The sequence below is a fragment of the Silene latifolia genome, chromosome 6 (assembly GCF_048544455.1).
Source record: "Silene latifolia isolate original U9 population chromosome 6, ASM4854445v1, whole genome shotgun sequence".
NCBI lineage: Eukaryota > Viridiplantae > Streptophyta > Magnoliopsida > Caryophyllales > Caryophyllaceae > Silene > Silene latifolia.
The window spans coordinates 22917393-22932483 of NC_133531.1; the positions used below are offsets into that span (position 1 = coordinate 22917393).

Genomic DNA, 15091 nt, shown 5'->3' on the forward strand with positions numbered 1-15091 from the left:
TATACCCATTTATTCTATAATATTAAATAACTAGTTTGAAAGCCCGTACTTCGTACGGGTTAATGACTTTGATTATTTTAAAACTAAGTTTTAGAACTTTATTGAATAGGTGTTTCGAAGTTCAAATCTAGGTGTCACATAATTCCATAAAAAATGAAATATCAGAATCCCTTATGGTATCTTGATACGTATTTGATTCTAAGCATTAAGTAGCCTCTAAAGTTTTGTTATCTTGAATTCTAACAAAAATTATTAAATACTAATCATCATAAGTGTAAGCCAATCGGGATGCTTTGATAGCCCTTATGGTTAATATAAAGATAGGTGTTTCGAAGTTCAAATCCGGATGTCACATAATTCTAGAAAAAAATAAAATATCCTAATCCCTTATGGTATCTTGATACGTACTTGATTCTAGGCATTAAGTAGCCTCTAAAGCTTTGTTATCTCGAATTCGCAAAATTTATTAAGTACTAATCATCATTAGTGTAAGCCAATGGGGGCGCTTTGATAACCTTTATCATTAATACAAAGACAGGTGTGAAATTAATGAATAGTTTATATTTGCTATATTTTGGTAGGGAGAATAGAGCAAATGTAAAATATTGACAGGGACGGAGGGAGTATATATTTTGTTTGAACCATATACCTACTCTTCAAATATGGACAATTTACTTACACATGTTATTCTTATAATTTAGTCACTTCAAATTTTTTTGTTCAATTAATAAGACAATCTCACATAATAATAATAATAATTAATCTTTTAATTACTGATACATAGAGTTCATTTTTATGTTCTTTCTTTCACAATGCACTTACAATGTATACTCATATGATCATCTTATTGCTATCATTCCACCGTAAAGGCGTAAAAGATAAATCCGTATATGTTTTTGGCCAGTATAAGCAAAGATACAATTTAGTGACAACAAAATTATAGTTTGTTAAATTTTAATTTTAACCGTTAATAATATAAACTCTTAAGAGCCCTCTTTTACAATAGTTAAGTGACTCAAAAGATTTTGGATTGATTCCTAAGTTTCAAGGATGACTTCTATTTATAATCATAAGATCACCCTACCTTATGCATGATAATCTTTCAATGTGGGACAAATCTACTATTTACATGTAGTATATATATTCACAACACCTCAATTATTTTTCAGTGTGGGACAAATAACCCGAATCCCGAAATACGGACAATTGCTACTCATTATAACTAATAGTAGTTATATTTAATATTTAATAATGAGCAAATACTAACAAACCAATCTTATCAAGAGTCTAAAGTTTTTTGTACATATATAGGTAACATTTGTTCAATTTTATCTTATTGCTAACAAACTAATCTTATCTAAAGTCCAAAGTTTTTCTTATGTATAAAATTAACATTATTTTCTTATAAACATTAAGTAGTTTTTAAGGGTTGGACTCTCTAGATGAAAAAAAATGTTAAAGCTTGAAAAATTAACATTATGTAACGTTACTTTTAAAGTCTCTTATATAATAAGAATACTACTGATGTATGTTCGGTATTTAAAAATTCAGCTTAAAAATTAAAAAATAAATAACTTATTGCTAAACTACTAAATTTGAGTAGAAAAGGAGATGATATAACAATATATAATTATATAATTGTGAAACCACCAAAATCAAAAGTATAATACAAATAAATTTCACTATTGTTGAGGTAATAATACAAACTCTTATAAGAGCTATCTAAGACAATATTTAAGAGACTCAAAAAAAATTTTGGGGTTGATATTTAACTTCCAAGGATGACTCATATTTATAATCATAGAATCACTCCACATTATATTAATCTTTCGATGTGAGACAATTCTACTATTTATAATAATAGGATCAGCACACCTTATGTTAATCTTTCAATGTGGGACAATTCTACTATTTATAATAGGATGACCACACCTTATGGTAATTTTACGATGTGGTAACAATTCTACTATTTATACGTAGTATGTTCACCACATCTTATTATTTTACAATGTGTGACATATAATATACTAAGAATTACATCATCTTTTTCGCACCTAGTTCGACATCCAACTCGATTTAATAATGTTTTGGTCTTTTGATTTTTCCCCTTAACTGATGTATGAACTCTTTTTATAAGTCTTTTAATTTAAGTACATATTTAAACAAAAAAAGGTTTTAAAATAATATAGGAAATATATATTATAATAATTAAAAAATATCCACTTTATTTTTTATATCATATTGTGGAGATATGATACAAACTTTTAAGGTCTCTTTGAGACAATACTTAAGAGACTTAAAAGATTTGGGTTAATACCTAAGTTTCAAGGATGTCTCTTTCGATGCGGGACAATTCTATTATTTATACGTAGTATATTCTCCATACCTACATTATTTTTCAATGTGGGACATATAATGTATTAAGAACTAAGAGGTACACTATCTTTAATATGTGCAAATGATTTAAAATTTAAACTCTAATGATAACATTTTTTATCACGAATCTAATTATATTATTTTCATAATTTTTTTAACAATACTTTGTTGTCAAATGAAATGGAAAAGTTTTTATATAAAAATTCGAAATATCACTTGAATATAATTTAGGAAATATATATATTATAATAATTAAAAGATTCTGCACTTTATTTTTTACATAAAAAAATATTATTTATGATACTTTCCTAAATTGATTTTTGATGATGTGGACGCTCTAGAATCGCTCGAAAAAAGCCTCTTTTATAAATATAGATAGATTTTCATATCCTTTTACGTCATTTTACCAAAATCAGCTACCTTTACAGCTAGTTTGTCAAACACATTTTTATATAATCAGTTACCTTATCAGTTCCTAATTTTCAGCTACCTTATCAGTTACCTTTTTAGGTTTCAGTTAGCTTTTCAGTTTTCAGCTACCTTTTTAGGTTTCAGCTACATTTTCAGGTAGTTTTGCCAAACAGAGCCTAAGGTTTTAAAATCAAAGTCCGGATTTATGTTATAAAAACTTAGAATTTAAATCGAGAATAAAGATTAAAACGATTTTGAAAACCGAAGTAAATTTAAGGGTTCGGAAAACCTTAAAAGTGAATCAAGTATTAATATATAAGAAAGTTGTAGGTAAAAAGTGTAATAAAACCGAAAAAAACAAATACATTTTTTAAAAATTAAATAAAAAAACATTAAATATTTCAAAAAACGTCAAATACTAAAAAACATGTATGATTTCCCTCCATTGTGCCCTCTCAGTCACCATTCCCTCATCAAGTCCGAGAAATCTCATATCGTGCTCTATCATGTCTGTTTTGGTCTCCTCTACCCCTAGCAACCTTTTTTATTCCACAAGTCTTCAGCCTCCTAACTGGTGCGTCCATAAGTCTCCTTCTAACATGGTCAAACCATCTTAGTTAGTTTTCCATCATCTTGTCCTCTATTGGCACCACTTTTACCCTTTTCCTAATCACCTCATTCCTTAATCGATCTTTCCTTGTATGGCCGCAGATTCACCTCAACATACGCATCTCCCCACACTCATCTTTTGAGAATGTGACAATGTGTGTGGTGGAGATACTTTCCGTGTCATAGCAGATAATTTACGTTTGCTTTTAGAACGATTATTTATCCCAGCAAAGTGGAGATGATGCTACATTATCGTCCTAATGGCAGTCTTTGCCTAACATTAAGCTCTTTGAATACGCTTCAAATTCTACCTGATTACTCAAAAATTCCTAGCGACCGCAATTGACAAGTAGCAATATTATAGAACTTTTTGCCATAAATAAAACAGTCGTCATCACCCTTGTTGATAGTAGGGGTTTGTCGCCTTCCCCCAATCAAACAATTTATTCTCAACTAATGTAGTAGGGTAGTCGAGGTCGAACCACAAGTAGATCATGTTTGAGTACTAGTTTTGTCTTAAATTATAAGTTAGGTACGCGAATCAAGAAGTTGATTAATATTAAACTAATTAATTAAACTAAACATAAATTAAACTAAGACTACTAAAATAAGTAAATAAGTAACGTAAATACCCAAGATGTGTGAGTCTAGTGGAATTCCAGGGTAACCTCAAAGCCTCCTAAGGAGGAATTGCGAGGTCCTGGGTTCGATTCCCTAGATGAACACTTTACTGGGGACCTGACGCCCAGTGAGGGAATAATCCCCGCGGGAAAGAATTTACATGGTACAGGCGCCTAGCAGGGTGGGGTCCTGTATCCGGGGAGGATCCAACCTCCTCGTCATCAAAAAAAAAAAAAAAGTAACGTAAATAGCAATGGTGGTCTAAACAATAAATAAAGGTCTAGGAGCCGATTTACTTGGTGTCCTAATTTTCATCAATGGAGATTTATTCGTCTCTTTTTAACACTTCAATTACAGTAATAAGGTTTCATCAATGGAGAATTATTCACATTTCCTCATGAATTGGGAATGCGCATTCTTAAGCCTACATCAGTTCAAACTTTGGGATAACTAAAAGTATACGAAACTGTGAAGAAACCCAAAGCACATGTGAGGGGGAGTGTTTCCGTTTGGGTGCGGCTTAGGCCTGTTGTTGAATTTAACAGAAATCAAGATTAACAGACTTGGTGATAAACACTTAGCCTCTATCGATAATAAAAAATCAAAAAAAAAATATAATTCAACAATAATTCTTGCCCTCATATATAACCCATTGATAATCTGTGCATAAAAGAAATTTCAAATAACCATTTTCAAAAAAAAAAAAAAAAAATATCAGGTTAACTCTTTTTATACCAATACCTAGGCCTCAATGGAACTCTAATGACAATTATCTTTGAACTATAATATGACATTTTGTTTTGTTCAATGACATTCAATTTGTTTTCTAATACAAGGAACTAAAGATAGATAATGGAGTATGAGCTTAAGAAGCACAAAAAGTATTATACATCCAGCTGTACCATAAGCATTGTACAACTAAGATATTGAATCCGAGCTTATATATATTTTTTCTGAGCTAATTCAAAGTTCATGTTTATGGTCATTGGACAACTAGATGGATTGACAAATGGCTTGAAATAGTCATTTAGAAACCTTAGGTATATTTTTCGAATCGTGTTGGTAATAGATGAAACAAGTCGTAATCTCCAATATCAGATGTTTTAAAAAGGATCTGAACATCTGATATTCATTTAAAAGCATAAAGGCCCGATATATTTGAATTCAGCAAAAAAATATTTCTGATTCGAAAGATCGTCAAAAACCGCTATTTTGAAGGTTTATATCCACGATTTTCAGGTCGACTGGGCCCAGAAAAAAAAGTATTGAAATTCGCACTACAATCCCTTTATGACATATAAAAATGATTCAGGTTAACCGAATTGGCACTACAATCCCTTTATGAAAAGGTATTGAAATTCGCACTAGAATAGATCTAGCCTCCTTATTTAGATAATCTCTCCTAGTTTAATTCCAATTAGTTTTGCTATAGACGGGTATATCCGTCTATTGCTATAGACGGATCAAATACAATGAAAATGGTAACATTTTTTGCCCCACCACCCCACTTGTTATTTGTTCTATTAGGAAAGTGGTATTGTATTTGACCCGTCTTTTATTATAGACGGATAGTGTCCGTCTATAATGAGAATTTGTGATCTAATTCTTATATTACTCTTTAGGGATTTCTTGGATTGAAGTTATAAGGAGGGGAATGAATATGGGATTAATAGGTAAGGTGCATTTTACATGTTTGACATGAGAGTAATTATTCACCTCCTAAATCTATTAACCTCATGAAAGGGTAATACATTACCCACCCTCCCCCCGGGTAATGATTAAGGGAGTACTCTTATGCCAAACCTATTATCAATGAACTCATTACTAAAGTAATTAAATTCTCCGGTAATTATCACCCAATTAAAATTTACCCTCGAATTATTTCATTGATTCCAGGCAAGCCCTTAATCTTTCTACAAATTAGATTAATCTTTTAATAATTAGTCTTTCAATTTAATTTTCAATAGTTTACATCTTGAATTTCTTTGGACGAATGGGTTGCCGCCTCCGGCTGCTGCTGCGATGCTTGCTGATTTAAGTTTAATGAATTAATACCCTTATGGGTTTCCTCAAAAAAAAAAAAGGAGGATTCTTAAATAAAGATGAAAACTTGTCACTTAATCTACAAATACATACCCACTTGTCTCATTTGTAACCCTACTTTTTAGGAAAACTCACTTGTATCCTCCAACTTCCTAGTGGAGAATCATGTACGGTGTCAAGCAAGCATGTTATCAAGGTGTCTTGCATAAGTTAGAAGCAAGACAAGTATTCAACAATTTAACCAACAAACAAGGATTATCCTTAATCTCATTCGTATAATAGGGTCACTATTCACTATTTATTGTGCTAAACATAACAACAACAACAACAACAAACAAGTAATCTAAACAAGACATAATGAATTAAAGCAAGCAATAACAAAGGATTAAAGGGAAATGAGAATGATACCAACTAGTGAAGCAAAGATGAACATAAACAAAAGGAGGATACAAATGAGTTTTTCCTAAAAAGTAGGGTTACAAATGAGATTAACTTATATAAGAGGGGTAAAAGTGAGAATTTTCCAAAAAAAACATTATGTGATTATGCTTCAATTAAAATTTCAAATTCATATATCCTCCCTTACGGAAAACCAATTAGGCCGAAAATTAGGACTAATATTTAGGAAAATATAATTTATAAATTATTGTACATTTTTATTAATGTAGTGTTTAATACTTATAAATTAAATTTTTTTAAAAAAAGGAAAAAAAAAACACATATCAACTACAAAAAAAACGAAAAATGACCAAACTAATTAATGAGTACATACTAAAATAACTATAATAATTAACAAACTAGTTTTATAAATGAAAAAAAATACTAATTAAGGAGAAAAAAATACTTTCTTAAATATAGTTAACTCGATTATGGTATTTTTTCTTAAATATAGTTGACTCGATTATGGTAACAAATTAACTACATTATGTAAAACTAGTATGGATCCGCGCAAATGCACAGTTTTTTAGACAAATATATTTGCGAATTTAACGATTTTACCATTGTAATAACTCCGTTTGAAATTTAATTATGAAATTTACTTTTTAGATAGAGATATTTGGAGTATGTTAGATAAACTATTCTACTATCGTAATTAAATTACTTTTAGATTCATTTATGATGACTGACTTAACACTAATCTAACAAACGCAAGTTAAAATACAACGGTTGTAGAGACGGTCTTACACAAGACTTTCTAACAAAAGAAGAAGTAAGCACAATTTCAGGATTGTCATTTTGTCAAAAACTTAATAGTGAACAAATAGTGTCACAAATGAACCGATTAACATGCGGCTTGTTGCAACTAATAAAATCGGAAGATTAACAACAACTAAATTTTAATATCCATAGATAAAGTGTTGGAAGAGTTGACCTGCATTAAGGAAATTCAGCGCAACTTAGAAATAAAAGCCTTGCATAATAATTCAATCTCTTCTAGCTTCTCCACATACTTTCCTGCATCAAACACTTGGTCAGAGTTCCAATCTAACCACTCAAATATCTGTTGTATTGCATCCATTATCGTCTTCTTGTCATTAGCTCCAATCTTCTTCCCACAATTGTTAAGCTTTTCCCACATGTCATTGGCATAGTCCTCTAATGTGTTCTTGGCTTTCACCATTTCCTCATGCTTTTTGTCTTGTGATCTGTACTCCTCCGCCTCATTCGTCATTCTATCCATCTCTGTCTTTGTAAGCCTACTACGGTTGGTGATCCTAATTTCACTCCTGTTGCCAGAGATGGTGTCCTCCGCTGATACGTTCAAAATCCCATTATCGTCGATCTCGAAACAAACATTAATCAAGCTAGAAGATCCATTATTAGACGGTGCAATGCCAGAAAGCTCAAAGACTCCCAGAAAATTGTTGTCTTGGGCTTTAAGTCTCTCACCCTCATAGACAGGGATTTCCAAAACAGATGCCCGACAGTCGTTATCAGTACCTCCATACATACGCTTCTTAGTATGCAAGGCTCCATAGATACGCTCTTGTCTCGTTGGAATAGTTGTATTTCTCGGGATAACGACAGACATGTTCCCGGAACCCACCTCAACACCAAGGGATAAGGGAGTAACTGAAAGAGGATAATCGTTGAGTATTATTGATTAGGTTAAGAGTAATATATACAACAGGCTAAGCTGTCAATTAGGAGATAACAGCTAACTAATTGCTACATACTAGGAATACAATAACGCTAATATAGCAACAAATAATTACGTAAAACATTACATATTTACTATTATTCTATCATACCCCCGCAGTCGAAACGGGAGGAACACGAACATTGAGACTGTCTCGGAAATCATCAAATAATACCAAAGGCAGGCCTTTAGTAAAAATATCTGCAATCTGGTGTCGAGACGGTATATGACGAACACGAACTTCCCCACGTTCCACTTTCTCACGGACGAAATGGATGTCCATTTCTATATGTTTTGTGCGTTGATGTTGAACCGGATTACCCGACAAGTAAATGGCACTTACATTGTCACAATAAACGAGCGTGGCTTTGGGCATAGGCACATGAAGTTCGACTAACAAATTTCGAAGCCAACATGACTCAGCTACTACATTAGCAACTCCACGGTACTCGGCTTCGGCACTTGAGCGAGAGAGTGTAGGTTGCCGTTTAGAGGCCCAAGAAATGAGGTTGTCTCCGAGAAAGACGCAGTACCCCGAGGTGGACCGACGCGTATCTGGACATCCTCCCCAGTCGGCGTCCGTATACGCAATCAGACGAGATGGAGGAGACTTGTGCAGCCAAAGACCATGATCAGCAGTTCCACGGATGAAACGAATCACTCGTTTGAGTGCATTCATATGAGCTTCCATAGGGTTGTGCATGAAAAGGCAGACTTGCTGTACGGCGTAGGAGATATCGGGTCGGGTAAATGTAAGATATTGTAGCGCCCCGGCTAAGCTACGATAGAGAGTCGGATCACTAAAGGGAGTCGACGTCGTAGTAGCGCTCAACTTTGGTTTAGTATCAACAGGCGTGGCAGCGGGTTTGCAAGAGGACATACCGGCTTTGTCAATGATCTCATTAGCATATTTCTTTTGGGATAGGAACATACTATTATCGTGCCTTTGGACTGATATGCCTAAGAAATAGCTTAGGGAGCCAAGGTCTTTCATAGCAAATTCCCGATGAAGATTACTCATAATGGATGCACGAAGAGCCTCGGACGAGCAAGTCAAGATTATATCGTCGACATATAATAGTAAATAAGCAATAGATGTACCTTGCCGATAAATAAATAATGAGTGATCGACCTTGCTATGGATGAATCCGATTTTAGCAATATAATCCGCAAACCGAGTGTACCATGCACGGGGTGCTTGTTTGAGACCGTAAAGAGACTTTCGGAGCAAGCAAACATGATCGGGCCGATTGTGATCCCGATAGCCAATTGGTTGATACATATACACCGTTTCATTGAGATTTCCATGTAGAAAAGCATTTTTGACGTCTAGTTGATTAATGGACCAAGACTTGGATAGAGCAAGACATAACACGGTTCTAATTGTAGACGGTTTTACAACCGGGCTAAATGTTTCACCGCAATCAACTCCAACCTGCTGAGTTTTGCCATCACCTACAAGACGCGCTTTATACCTTTCAAATGAACCATCAGAATTAAATTTGTGACGAAAAATCCACATGGAACGTATAACATTTACGTTCGCAGGACGAGGAACCAAGTCCCACGTCTTATTAGAAATAAGAGCATTATATTCATCGTCCATTGCCGATTTCCAATTAGGGTCACGAAGGGCTGTCACCGGGTCACGTGGAACAGGGGAAATGACAGTGGTGTGACTTAAATTCTGGTCGTCTTTGGTACGAAAATATTTGGGGTTTGGTTTGTATATGCCGTGGTCAGCACGGGTAGTAGGCTTGACCGTAGGCTGGACCGTAGTGGTCTGGGAAGCGGGTTGTACCACCGCGGCTGGATCATTGGGCGCAACAGTGGTACGGGGAGCTGGTTGGACCACAGTGGCTGGGGTATTTTGCACAGTAGGTACGGTTTCTGGAGGAGTAACAGTGGGAGGGACTGACACTGTTGCAGGAGAGACCGTGGGCTGGGCAGTGGGAGACGCGGGATGGGGTGTGTCTGTGGGTGGTTGGGTTGTAGCCAATTGTCGAAGGACATACGGAGACAACTCGTCATCAAAACAACTATAGGTATTTTTGTCAGGGCAGTGGACTTTAGCGAAAGGGAAGACCGTTTCATCAAAGACAACATGTCGACTAATGATAATTCTATTGGTGGTCATATCAAAACACTTATAGCCGCGATGATTAGAGGGATAACCAAGGAAGACACAAGGAAGAGTGCGTGGTTGAAGTTTATGAATTTTTGTTGACGGAACAAGCGGAAAACATAAACAACCAAAGACTCGAAGGTGACTATATAAAGGAACACGATTATATAGTATTTGAAGGGGAATTTTGTAAGCTAGAGGTTTACTTGGGAGTATGTTCAGAAGATAAGTTGCTATATCTAGAGCATGGTGCCAAAATGTGACCGGGATAGAAGCGTGAAACAGTATGGTACGAACAATATTGTTAACGGAGCGGATTTTTCTTTCGGCCTTGCCATTTTGTGAAGAAGTGTGTGGACAAGAGAGGCGAAATACCAGCCCTTGCTCGGCACAAAATTTTCGAAAAATATTATTGACAAATTCCGTTCCGTTATCACATTGTATTGACTTAATTTTACGCTCAAATTGTGTTTGTATTTGAGAATGAAATTGTATTAATGTGGAATTAACGTCATTTTTATGAGCAATAGGAAATGTCCACAAGTAATTGCAATAATCATCTAAAATCAACAAATAATATTTGTGACCCGACGAGCTAAGAACAGGAGACGTCCAAAGATCGCAATGTAATATATCAAATGGCATAAAAGTTCTAGTTTGAGAGGCAACAAAAGGGAGACGAACATGTTTTCCCAAAGGACACGACTGACATACAGAATCTCGATTGTTTGTAGGACAATCAATTAATTTATTTTGACGAATAGACGTAAAAACAGGAGCTCCAGGGTGACCGAGACGGTTGTGCCATAGAGAGGAAGCTAATGCAGCAAAATGAGACTTGGTATCGGCTGTCAGTGGATAAAGGTTGCCCCGACTATTACACCTCATGAGTCGAATTCCCGTCCGCATATCCTTCACACAAAAGCCAAAGGGATCAAATTCAACAGTGACCGAGTTATCGGTTGTAAATTTGCGTACGGAGACTAAATTTTTGACTAGTTGGGGGGAATATAGGACGTTTTTAAGGACTAAAGGGGGATGAGGGTTGGGCAGACTGGTATGACCGAAACCTTTAATTGGAATGGAATTTCCATTACCGACAATGATACCATTATTAATGCTCGTATTAACAAAAGACGTGAGTTTACCTTGATCCGACGTCATGTGAGACGTAGCCCCGGTGTCCATGACCCATGGGTCATTAGGATTGAGTCCCAAGGTTATCATGGCAGCTTCAATATCCGTTTGTGTTGGAGCATTACCATCAGCATTGTAAGCTTGAGCAGGTCGAGGTCCAAGAATACCGGGTTGAGCAGTGCGAGAGAAATTAGGCCGAACCCATGGACTCGATGGATATGGACATGGTGGGTAGCCCCAAGGAGAGGGAGGCCACTGCCACGGTCCGTAACCACCATTCCAGCCAGTCGCAGCAGGTACCGGTGTAGCAGCCGGAACAGCAGAACTCGGCTGAGCAGCAGCCTGATTTTTGTTCCCTTTCCCATTACCACCTTTACCCTGACCCTTCTTCTTGCCACCCTTGTTCCCTTTGCCGGACTGATTTCGAGAGCCTCCGGAGTCACTGTCACCATTACCACGAGCATAGAGAGCCGTGGAAGAACTCGAAGCAGCCTGTTTAGCAAAGCAGGCTTCCTCTAATGTTAACATCGATCGGGCACTATAGAATTCAGGCAAGGGATCACGTTGGCGTATCAGAGTACCTACGTGACGATACGCATCCGTAAGACCAGAGACAAGTTGTAGAACCAATCGGCTGTTAGAGACCGGTGATCCGACATTCTTTAATTGGTCCGCCAAGGATTTCAATCGTTGACAGTACGCCGACGCCGAGGAGAAATCGGCCATGTCTATATGCGAAAACTCCTGTTCGAGTGTCACGGCTCGAGAATTTTTGTTGTCCTGAAAAATATTAGCAAGACGATTCCACGCTTGCATAGCCGTGGATTCAGCCTCGATAATAGTTTCGAGGAGTTCAGTTGTGACGGTGGAGTAAATCCACTGAAGGACCGTCGCGTCTAGGGTTTCCCATAGTTCTTTTTCGTCATCTGTCGAAGGGGCTTTGGGTAAGCCTGATTTCGGTTCGATAATATGATGAAGCACGCGATTGGATTTCGCGTGATTCGTAAACAACGCCACCCACAAAGGATACTGATCGTTATCCATTCCGAGTTTGATTGGAATGTGGTTGGTGATGTTGTTGACGGCAAGAGCAGGATGAAAAGTGCTTTTTCCATCGGGAGCCATTTGGATTGACGTGAGGTCGGAATGAACGATTTGAGAGAAGAAGAAATTTGAGCGGAAGCAAGATCTAGATGGCTGATACCATGAAAGAGGATAATCGTTGAGTATTATTGATTAGGTTAAGAGTAATATATACAACAGGCTAAGCTGTCAATTAGGAGATAACAGCTAACTAATTGCTACATACTAGGAATACAATAACGCTAATATAGCAACAAATAATTACGTAAAACATTACATATTTACTATTATTCTATCAGTAACATCCACAAGAACCATACCTTTGCTGGTTGCACCACATAATATCCCGGCGTGGACTGCAGCTCCATATGCAACAGCCTCATCGGGATTGATGCTTCTTGAGAGCTCCTTTCCATCAAAGAAGTCTTGCAACAACTGCTGGACCTTGGGTATGCGAGTCGAACCACCAACAAGGACGATATCATGAACATCATTCCTGCTGATATCAGCATCACTCAAACATTGCTGAATGGGGTCAATGCACTTCTTAAACAGATCAACATTCAACTTATCAAAACGAGCACGAGTTACAATTGAGCTAAAATCAATTCCACCAGAAAGGCAATCGAGTTCAATAGTTGTTTGTGCTGTTGTTGAGAGGGCTCTTTTGGCTCTTTCACAAGCTGTCTTCAATCGTCCAAGAGCCCTAGGATTCTTACTCAAATCTATATTGTGCTTTCTCTGGAACTCTTCTACAAAGTGAGTAACCATTCTATTATCAAAATCATTACCGCCGAGGTGGGCATCCCCACCCACTGCCTTCACTTCAAAGATATTCTTTTGAATAGAGACCAAAGAGACATCAAAAGTCCCACCGCCAAGATCAAAAACCAACACGTTCTTTTTGGAATTGTCACTCTCTAATAATCCCTTCTTGTCTAGACCATAAGCAATGGCAGCTGCGGTGGGTTCATTAATGATGCGCACCACGTTGAGGGACGCAATGGCAGCAGCATCTTTTGTTGCTTGGCGCTGAGAGTCATTGAAGTAGGCAGGAACTGTAACAATAGCATTGTTAACTGGCATGCCTAGATACGCTTCGGCGGTATCCTTCATTTTCATGAGAATCATAGCAGATATCTCCTCAGCAGTGAATTGCTTCTCTTCTCCCATGTAGGTTACCATTACAAGTGGTTTCTTATCTTGACCATAATCAGGACCAGCAATGACCTTAAATGGCCACAACTTCATGTCCTTCTGTACCATTTCATCACTAAATCTCCTACCAATCAGCCGTTTTGCATCTGTTCCAATTATTTTATACAAACAACATCAAACACACAAGAACAACTTTCATAATGAAGGGGAATAAATAAATACCAAAAAATGTAAATCCATTAAATTAAACAAGAATAAATAAATAACAAAAGAGACATACAGTACTTATTAATTAAATTAAAGGAAATATAATAAAGGAAGACAAACCAAAGATGGTGTTAGTAGGGTTGATGCGGCCTTGATTCTCAGCGGCTTCACCAATAAGCCTCTCGGTTTTGGTGAATGCAACCCAAGACGGAGTGGTTCTGTTGCCTTGATCATTAGTGATTATCTCAACACGCTCATGCTGCCATATTCCAACGCATGAATACGTCGTCCCTAGATCGATTCCTATAACTGGCCATTCTTCATTATTGTTACCCATATAGATATATTAAACAAAAAAACGTTTGATGGAAGCAGAAGCAGTGGAGACCGAGTTTTATTTGGAGAAGTTGAGAGGACTGTGACTTGTGTCTTTTCGGAAGAGGGTTTTATAGCATTATCTCCAATTATTTTCAAACCGTCATAAATCGCAACACTTTGAAAATTGATTTCACTTTAAGGGCTTTTCAAGACTCGAGGTATTTTTATTTATTTATCTTTTAAAAATAATTCTAAAAAAATACACCTAACCCTAGTATCAATATTTGTCAAAAATAAGGGGAAACACAGATTATTGACATTAGGGATAAATAGACCAATAATTCTTAAAACAGTTTTACCCAAATGAATCGTACTTTACTTAATAACCCCTACTAGTTACCATGATTGGCTAATAAGTAATAACAGCATCAATACACTTTATTAATATTTTTACAATAATTCAACCAAAAATAAAAAATCCAAATTTAAACTTTTAAAAACAATTTATAACGATAAATCGTAAATAAAAGCTCTCAACTCGAATTAAATTCAAATCGAATGAAATAAATTACCTTTATTTCAAAAATCATTAAAACATAAATAAATTAAACAAACCTTTTATTTCATAAATTTCCAAACCAAAATGTAAAGAAACAAATAAACATTTATTTCAAAACATTCAAAATATCAAATTTAAATAACCATTTAAATTAACGGAAACCGTCGACGTAACCTTGTTTAACATCCATGTGACGTATCCGTATCACGAGTACGTCATTTTGGGAATACACGTGTCCTATCGTCATCGGATAGCTGACGGATTCTCTATAAATTTCAATATCGGCATACACGGGTATCTACAA

At 36.0% G+C, this 15091-nt stretch overlaps 1 protein-coding gene across 1 annotated transcript; it reads right to left on the reverse strand.

Annotated features, from left to right (window-relative positions):
- Positions 1 to 7322: 7322 nt before the first annotated feature.
- LOC141658652 (heat shock cognate 70 kDa protein-like) lies at positions 7323 to 14338 on the reverse strand. The gene is made up of 4 exons (XM_074465551.1): positions 14031 to 14338; positions 12866 to 13849; positions 12733 to 12756; positions 7323 to 8133 (listed from the first exon to the last, which is right to left on the reverse strand). The coding sequence occupies exons 1-4, from the start codon at positions 14245 to 14247 to the stop codon at positions 7448 to 7450; spliced, it is 1911 nt and encodes a 636-aa protein (XP_074321652.1). The 5' UTR covers positions 14248 to 14338; the 3' UTR covers positions 7323 to 7447.
- Between the last annotated feature and the right edge of the window lie 753 nt (positions 14339 to 15091).